The following is a 10,000-nucleotide window of genomic DNA, read 5'->3' on the forward strand; positions in this document are numbered from 1 at the left end:
CAGTACTTGAGTAGTTTTTTCACAATATACTTTTTACTTTTACTCAAGTAAATATTTGGGTGACTACTCATTACTTTTACTTGAGTAATAAATCTCTAAAGTAACAGTACTCTTACTTGAGTACAATTTCTGGCTACTCTACCCACCTCTGCTAATAATGTTGTTGTATGCACAACGGCTATAAACGAACATTTGAAAAGAAAACACCCGACAGCGTTCTTGCCATCACCATCAACTAGTCAATCGTCCGAGTGAGTATACGTTGTCATCATTACACAAAAACATGAATGTGTCATTTGTATCTGCGTTGTAAATTCATAAACTAAAACACTGTTTCGCTCTGAGAGGCGCGTTTGGCGTGCCTGTTCAGTGTTTACAAAGATGCGCTCCTCTTTAACGCTAACGTTAATTAGTTGTGCAAATACCTTTTACAACATTAACAGTTACATATACTATGTACAAACCAACAATTAACTTTCACTTTAATCATACTATCATTGTTGTGTTATTAAGCAAAATAAGCAATACTTTTACTTTTGTTGAAATGTTTACACTGTTACAGAATATTTCGTTTTGCACTTTTTTGTATTGGATGTTTATCTTTATTTTTGCACATTTTAGCAAATAAGCAATACTTTTACTTTTGAAATGCTTATACTATTGCAGAATATTAAGATTGCACTGGATGTTTACTTTTATATTTGCACATTAAAAAGCAAATAAGATACTTTTAATTATGTTAAATGTTAAAAGTTTTAAATGTTTACATTGTTACAGAATATTTTGTCATGTTGTTGTCAATGTTGACTGAGTGGCCATACTTTTTTTTTTTGTAAATAAAAGCCATGCCTTTTGAAAAAACTGGCCTACATTTATTTTTTCATCTTCATTTTAAATAAAAAAAATAATCGGCAAAAGGAAATATAATCTATAGATTAATAGAAAAAAATAATCTATAGATTAACCGATTAATCAAAAAAATAATCTATAGATTAATCGATAGAAAAATAATCGTTAGTTGCAGCCTTAGTTATAACCCTGTTGTCAATAAACACACGTGGAGACGGTGCTTCAGATACTACATTAGTACTCAAGCTAAAATGTCCACTGCAGCATGTGAATGCAATGAAAAGAATAAAATCTGAGCCAACCAGCTGTTAAAATGTTGTCCGGGTTAATGTTTTGGCCATTAAAGGCCCTTCATTTCAAGATTTCAACTGTGATCGGGCTTTAAACAGGTGGCTGACCTGTTCAGATGAGTGTAACTGCTACTGGTCAAATAATGTGAAATAGCATTTAATTTTACATCCATGCAATGCCATTTGAATGTAATTATAGATAATAATAATAATAAATATTGTGTAGTGTTGTAAATAGTCAACGGGACGGATTTTAGTAAGATATAAGCCATGAGCACTACACAGCCAGAAAAAAACCTAGGCAGGACAAGTAAAAATATTGGGGCAAGTAGATTTGAGAAGTCGGGCAAGTAGAAAAATTAGGGCGGAGGGAACAGGTGAGACTCAGCAAACACTGAAAAATAAAGCAGGGTCAGATCAGAAATGCACTTTTCTCATGAAAAGGGTCCTAATTTATATTCTTATGTGCCTTATGGAGAGGACCACGACAAAACATAGAGCGACTAGCTCCAGTGCGACCTGTTCAGCAGCAGCAGGAGGAGGAGGAGGAGGTTGACTGACTGTGGCAGGACACCTCTGCCTCTGTTTCACTTCATGTTGCTGGTAAATAATATGGTTGTAGTAGTAGGCTAAAGTTAAATTATTTAGTATTCACTAATTAAAGGGGCAGAGCTTTAAGAGACATTTTAGCTTTTATATTTTATAAGATATATTTTTTGTAAGAACCACAATTAATAAATATATTTCAGTGAATAACTAATTGTTCAAATCTGTATATAAATATGTACATAAAGTGTTGTAATTATATTCCAACTCCGCGTTCTTCTTGGTCATCGCCGCTGCCGCCGCCACCCCCCACCCCCCGACCACACCACCACAAATAGATGCCTGCCCTGTGGGAAACACTGCAACATGCTACCACATGAATACATCATACTACCACATGAATACATCATACTACCACATGAATACATCATGCTACCACATGAATACATCACGCTACCACATGAATACTTATTGCTACCCCATGAATACTTCATACTACCACATTAATATTTCATACTACCACATGAATACAAAATGATACCACATGAATACATCATGCTACCACATGAATACAACATGCCACCAAATGAATACAACATACCACCACATGAATACGTCATACTACCACATGAATACAACATGATACCACATGAATATTAGTGAATTATACTTATATAGCGCTTTTCTCTAGTGACTCAAAGCACTTTTACATAGTGAAACCCAACATCTCAGTTACATTTAAAGCAGTGTGGGTGGCACTGGGAGCAGGTGGGTAAAGTGTTTTGCCCAAGGACACAACGGAAGAGACTAGGATGGCGGAAGCGGGGATCGAACCTGGAACCCTCAAGTTACTGGCATGGCCACTTTACATCATGCTACTCCATGAATACATCATGCTACCACATGAATACATCGTGCTACCACATGAATACAACATGATACCACATGAATACAACGTGTTACCACATTTATACACCAGGCTACCACATGAATACAACATGCTACCACATTTATACATTGTGCTACCACATGAATACAACGTGCTACCATGCGAATACGTGTTACCACGTAAATACATGTTACCAAATTTATACATCGTGCTACCACATTTTTACATTGTGCTACCACATGAATACAACATGCTACCACATTAATGCAACATACTACCACATGAATAAAACATGCTACCACATTTATACATCGTGCTACCACATGAATACAACATGCTACCACGTGAATATGTGTTACGACGTAAATACATGTTACCACATTTATACATCGTGCCACTACATTTTTACATTGTGCTACCACATGAATACAACATGCTACCACTTTAATGCAACATACTACCACATGAATACAACATGCTACCACTTTAATGCAATATACTACCACATGAATACAACATGCTACCACATTAATGCAACATGCTACCACATTAATGCAACATACTACCACATGAATACAACATGCTACCACATTTATACATTGAGCTACCACATGAATACAACGTGCTACCACGTGAATATGTGTTACCACGTGAATACGTGCTACCACATTTTTACATTGTGCTACCACATGAATACAACATGCTACCACATGAATGCAACATGCTACAACATTAATGCAACATACTACCACATGAATAAAACATGCTACCACATTTATACATTGTGCTACCACATGAATACAACATGCTACCACGTGAATATGTGTTACCACGTAAATACATGTTACCACATTTATACATCGTGCCACCACATTTTTACATTGTGCTACCACATGAATACAACATGCTACCACATTAATGCAACATGCAACCACATGAATACAACATGCTACCACATTAATGCAACATGCTACCACATTAATGCAGCATACTACCACATGAATACAACACGCTACCACATTTATGCATTGTGCTACCACATGAATACAACGTACTACCACGTGAAGACAACATGCTATCACATTAATGCAACATGCTACCACATGAATACAACATGCTACCACATTAATGCAACATGCTACTACATTAATGCAACATACTACCACATGAATACAACATGCTACCACATTGATACACTGTGCTACCACATGAATACAACGTGCTACCACGTGAATACGTGCTACCACATTTTTACATTGTGCTACCACATGAATACAAGATGCTACCACATTAATGCAACATACTACCACATGAATACAACATGCTACCACATTTATACATTGTGCTACCACATGAATACAACGTGCTACCACGTGAATATGTGTTGCCACGTAGATATGTCTTACCACATTTATACATTGTGCTACCGCATTTTTACATTGTACTACCACATGAATACAACATGCTACCACATGAATACAACATGCTACCACATGAATACAACATGCTACCACTTTAATGCAACATACTACCACATGAATACAACATGCTACCACATTAATGCAACATGCTACCACATTAATGCAACATACTACCACATGAATACAACATGCTACCACATTTATACATTGAGCTACCACATGAATACAACGTGCTACCACGTGAATATGTGTTACCACGTGAATACGTGCTACCACATTTTTACGTTGTGCTACCACATGAATACAACATGCTACCACATGAATGCAACATGCTACAACATTAATGCAACATACTACCACATGAATAAAACATGCTACCACATTTATACATTGTGCTACCACATGAATACAACATGCTACCACGTGAATATGTGTTACCACGTAAATACATGTTACCACATTTATACATCGTGCCACCACATTTTTACATTGTGCTACCACATGAATACAACATGCTACCACATTAATGCAACATGCAACCACATGAATACAACATGCTACCACATTAATGCAACATGCTACCACATTAATGCAGCATACTACCACATGAATACAACATGCTACCACATTTATGCATTGTGCTACCACATGAATACAACGTACTACCACGTGAAGACAACATGCTATCACATTAATGCAACATGCTACCACATGAATACAACATGCTACCACATTAATGCAACATGCTACTACATTAATGCAACATACTACCACATGAATACAACATGCTACCACATTGATACACTGTGCTACCACATGAATACAACGTGCTACCACGTGAATACGTGCTACCACATTTTTACATTGTGCTACCACATGAATACAAGATGCTACCACATTAATGCAACATACTACCACATGAATACAACATGCTACCACATTTATACATTGTGCTACCACATGAATACAACGTGCTACCACGTGAATATGTGTTGCCACGTAGATATGTCTTACCACATTTATACATTGTGCTACCGCATTTTTACATTGTACTACCACATGAATACAACATGCTACCACATGAATACAACATGCTACCACATGAATACAACATGCTACCACATAATGCAACATGCTACCACATGAATACAACATGCTACCACATTAATGCAACATGCTACCACATTAATGCAACATACTACCACATGAATACAACATGCTACCACATTTATACATTGAGCTACCACATGAATACAACGTGCTATCACGTGAATATGTGTTACCACGTGAATACGTGCTACCACATTTTTACATTGTGCTACCACATGAATACAACATGCTACCACATGAATGCAACATGCTACCACATTAATGCAACATACTACCACATGAATACAACATGCTACCACATTTATACATTGTGCTACCACATGAATACAACGTGCTACCACGTGAATATGTGTTGCCACGTAGATATGTCTTACCACATTTATACATTGTGCTACCACATTTTTACATTGCGCTACCACATGAATACAACATGCTACCACATGAATACAAAATGCTACCACATGAATACAACATGCTACCACATGAATACAACATGCTACCACATTAATGCAACATGCTATCACATGAATACAACATGCTACCACATTAATGCAACATGCTACCACATGAATACAACATGCTACCACATGAATACAACATGCTGCCACATTAATGCAACATGCTGCCACATCAATGCAACATACTACCACATGAATACAACATGCTACCACATTTATACATTGTGTTACCACATGAATACAACGTGCTACCACGTGAATGTGTTACCACATTTATACATTGTGCTACCATATTTTTACATTGCGCTACCACATGAATACAACATGCTACCACATGAATACAAAATGCTACCACATCAATACACTATGCTTCTACATGAATACAACATGCTACCACATGACTACAACATGCTACCACGTGAATACAAAATGCTACCATATACAACGCATCTCGAAAGCATTCACTTTTACCACTTTTTGTTATGTTACAGCCTTATTCCAAAATGGAATAAATTATTTTTTGTCCTCAAAATTCTACAAACAATACCCCATAATGACAATGTAAAAGTTTTTGGGTTTTTAAAGATTTTTTTGCAAATCTATTAAAAATAAAAACATTTAAAAAACACATGTACATACTGTAAGTATTCACAGCCTTTGCTCAATACTTTGTTGATGCACCTTTGGCAGCAATTGTAGTCTTAAGTCTTTTTGAATACGATGCCACAAGCTTGGCACACCTATCTTTGGGCAATTTCACCCAGTCCTCTTTGCAGCACCTCTCAAGCTCCGTCAGATTGGGTGGGATTTGCCTCTATCCCGACGAGCCTCCCAGTTCCTGCCGCTGCAAACCATCCCCACAGCATGATGCTGCCACCACCATGCTTCACTGTAGGAATGGTTGTCCTTCTGGAAAGTTCTCCTCTCTCCACAGAGGAATGCTGTAGCTCTGACAGAGTGACCATGGTCTTGGTCACCTCCCTGACTCGGACCCTTCTCCCCCGATCGCTCAGTTTAGACGGCCAGCCAGTTCTAGGAAGAGTCCTGCTGGTTCCAAACTTGGCCACTGTGCTCATTGGGACCTTCAAGGCAGCAGATATTTGTCTGCCTCGAGACAATCCTGTCTCTAAAGTCAAGAGTGTTTAGACAGGTGTGTGACTTTCCATGTCCAAACAACTGAATTTACCACAGGTGGACTCCAATTAAGCTGTAGGAACGTCTCAAGGATGATCAGCTGGAACAGGATGAACCTGAGCTCACTTTTGAACTTCAGGGCAAAGACTGTGTATACTTATGTACATTTTTAATACAAACCCCGTTTCCATATGAGTTGGGAAATTGTGTTAGATGTCAATATTAACGGAATACAATGATTTGCAAATCCTTTTCAACCCATATTCAGTTGAATGCACTACAAAGACAATATATTTGATGTTCAAACTCATAAACTTTATTTTTTTTTGCAAATAATAATTAACTTAGAATTTCATGGCTGCAACACGTGCCAAAGTAGTTGGGCAAGGGCATGTTCACCACTGTGTTACATGGCCTTTCCTTTTAACAACACTCAGTAAAGGTTTGGGAACTGAGGAGACACATTTTTGAAGCTTCTCAGGTGGAATTCTTTCCCATTCTTGCTTGATGTACAGCTTAAGTTGTTCAACAGTCCGGGGGTCTCCGTTGTGCTATTTTAGGCTTCATAATGCGCCACACATTTTCAGGTCTGGACTACAGCCAGGCCAGTCTAGTACCCGCACTCTTTTACTATGAAGCCACATTGATGTAACACGTGGCTTGGCATTGTCTTGCTGAAATAAGCAGGGGCGTCCATGGAAACGTTGCTTGGATGGCAACATATGTTGCTCCAAAACCTGTATGTACCTTTCAGCATTAACGGCGCCTTCACAGATGTGTAAGTTACCCATGTCTTGGGCAATAATACACCCCCATACCATCACAGATGCTGGCTTTTCAACTTTGCGCCTATAACAATCCGGATGGTTCTTTTCCTCTTTGGTCCGGAGGACACGACGTCCACAGTTTCCAAAAACAACTTGAAATGTGGACTCGTCAGACCACAGAACACTTTTCCACTTTGTATCAGTCCATCTTAGATGAGCTCAGGCCCAGCGAAGCCGACGGCGTTTCTGGGTGTTGTTGATAAATGGCTTTGGCTTTGCATAGATAAACGGTTTTCGCCTTGCATAGGAAAGTTTTAACTTGCACTTACAGATGTAGCGACCAACTGTAGTTGCTGACAGTGGGTTTCTGAAGTGTTCCTGAGCCCATGTGGTGATATCCTTTACACACCGATGTCGCTTGTTGATGCAGTACAGCCTGAGGGATGGAAGGTCACGGGGCTTAGCTGCTTACGTGCAGTGATTTCTCCATATTCTCTGAACTCTTTGATGATATTACGAACCGTAGATGGTGAAATCCCTAAATTCCTTGCAATAGCTGGTTGAGAAAGGTTTTTCTTGAACTGTTCAACAATTTGCTCACGCATTTGTTGACAAAGTGGTGACCCTCGCCCCATCCTTGTGTCAAGCCTTGGTCCTGGGTGTTAGCTTTTCCGGGATGCAACGGAAAGTTGGCACGGGCGAGACGGGAATGAAGGTACATGATTTATTTATTAACTATAAATACAAAAAAAAGGATCAAACAAAAAGCGCGCACAGTGGCGGAGAATAAACTATGAACAATTAAACAAAACTTGCAAACTATGGCTTGAATAAAGAAAACTTACTTGGCATGGACAAAAAAGGAGCAGCGTGAACGATGGACATGAAAAAATGGACAGAGCCTAAATGTGGTGAGGTCGTCAGGACGAACAACAGAAAATGAATGAACTTAAATACTTATGGACATGATTAACAACAGGTGCGTGACTCAAAACAGTTGCGTGACATGACAGGTGAAACTAATGGGTAACTATGGTGACAAAACAAAACTGCACAAAAAGTCCAAAAATAAAACCTGATCACACAGACATGACACCTTGTTTGTGAATGACTGAGCATTTCATGGAATCTACTTTTGTACCCAATCATAGCACCCACCTGTTCCCAATTTGCCTGTTCACCTGTGGGATGTTCCAAATAAGTGTTTGATGAGCATTCCTCAACTTTATCAGTATTTATTGCCACCTTTCCCAACTTCTTTGTCACGTGTTGCTGGCATCAAATTCTAAAGTTAATGATTATTTGCAAAAAAAAAAAAATGTTTATCAGTTTGAACATCAAATATGTTGTCTTTGTAGCATATTCAACTGAATATGGGTTGAAAATAATTTGCAAATCATTGTATTCCGTTTATATTTACATCTAAACCAATTTCCCAACTCATATGGAAACGGGGTTTGTACGTTCGCAAAAATGACACCGTCATTATGGGGTATTGTGTGTAAAATTTTGAGGACAAAACATAACAAAATGTGGAAAAAGTGATGTGCTGTTGTGAATAACTACATCATGCGACCACATGAAAACATCATGTTTAGAAATGGCAAGGAGTCGAACCTGAGCATTTGTCTTCGCTGGCTCTCCGCCTCCGCTTGGATGGACATTCTGTCCGACTCTTTGTCCTGCTCTCTGGCCATTTGCTCCAGATCCTGCAAGCCCACAGCGGCGCAGGGTAAGACCACACCAAGAACCCCAGAGAGGTGTGTCAGACACGCACTCACCTGAATCCTGCGCCGGAGTAGGTTGAATTTGTCTTTGACGTGACAGTTGAGCTGCATGAGAACGCTCTGAGGTCCAGAACATTCTCTGATGTCCTGCACAACACACACTTTGCTCGGACTACACTTCAATCATCTCAGCGACACGACCACGCAAAAACTATCAAACATCATCGACGTAAGTCGTAAAAACTGTTGATGCTTATCATTTCTACTATATCTAATTTGACAGTACCAAATTGAATTCCTTGTGTGAAACAGATGCTTCTGGTCCGTGTACCTTCCGTTCATTCTACTTCCAATTCTGAAACGCAAATCAAAAAAAAAAAGAGGGCCGTTTTTCGATTTTTATTATACTGTATATGGCAAACAAACAAAAAGGGGTTGATTTTCATTAAAATATTGCCATAAAATTGGATTTTGTGCTGTTTTCTTTTTATGGATTTTTATTTTTCCACATAAACAAAAAAAAAAATCGAAAAAAATGCGTGGTTATCTCATACTTGCCAACCCTCCCGGATTTTCCGGGAGACTCCCGAAATTCAGCGCCTCTCCCGAAAACCTCCCGGGACACATTTTCTCCCGAAATTCAGGCGGACCTGGAGGCCACGCCCCCTCCAGCTCCATGGGGACCTGGAGGGTCTGCATGGAGCAATGTTGTTGTAATATATTGAGTTGGAGGCAATAAACAGGCGAGGGGATGAAGTACGTCTCTTTACTGTAGACTTCAGAACAGACTCACACACTTGAAGTCAGGT

The 10,000-nt window shown here is 38.9% G+C and overlaps 1 protein-coding gene across 2 annotated transcripts in view; it reads right to left on the reverse strand.

The window, feature by feature from the left end:
- The window catches only part of bnip1b (BCL2 interacting protein 1b), a 21,152-nt gene that overhangs the window by 7,670 nt on the left and 3,482 nt on the right, over positions 1 to 10,000 (reverse strand). Inside the window, exons 2-3 of one of the 2 annotated variants that reach the window (XM_061962943.2) lie at positions 9,246 to 9,338; positions 9,082 to 9,173 (exon numbers count right to left, since the gene is read on the reverse strand). In XM_061962943.2, coding sequence (XP_061818927.1) covers positions 9,082 to 9,173; positions 9,246 to 9,338 — 185 coding nt within the window. Of the gene's footprint in view, positions 1 to 9,081; positions 9,339 to 10,000 lie in introns of both variants that reach the window. The other variant, XM_061962942.1, reaches the window with a different exon arrangement.

This window comes from Nerophis lumbriciformis, linkage group LG09 (genome assembly GCF_033978685.3).
Source record: "Nerophis lumbriciformis linkage group LG09, RoL_Nlum_v2.1, whole genome shotgun sequence".
In the NCBI taxonomy this organism is placed as follows: domain Eukaryota; kingdom Metazoa; phylum Chordata; class Actinopteri; order Syngnathiformes; family Syngnathidae; genus Nerophis; species Nerophis lumbriciformis.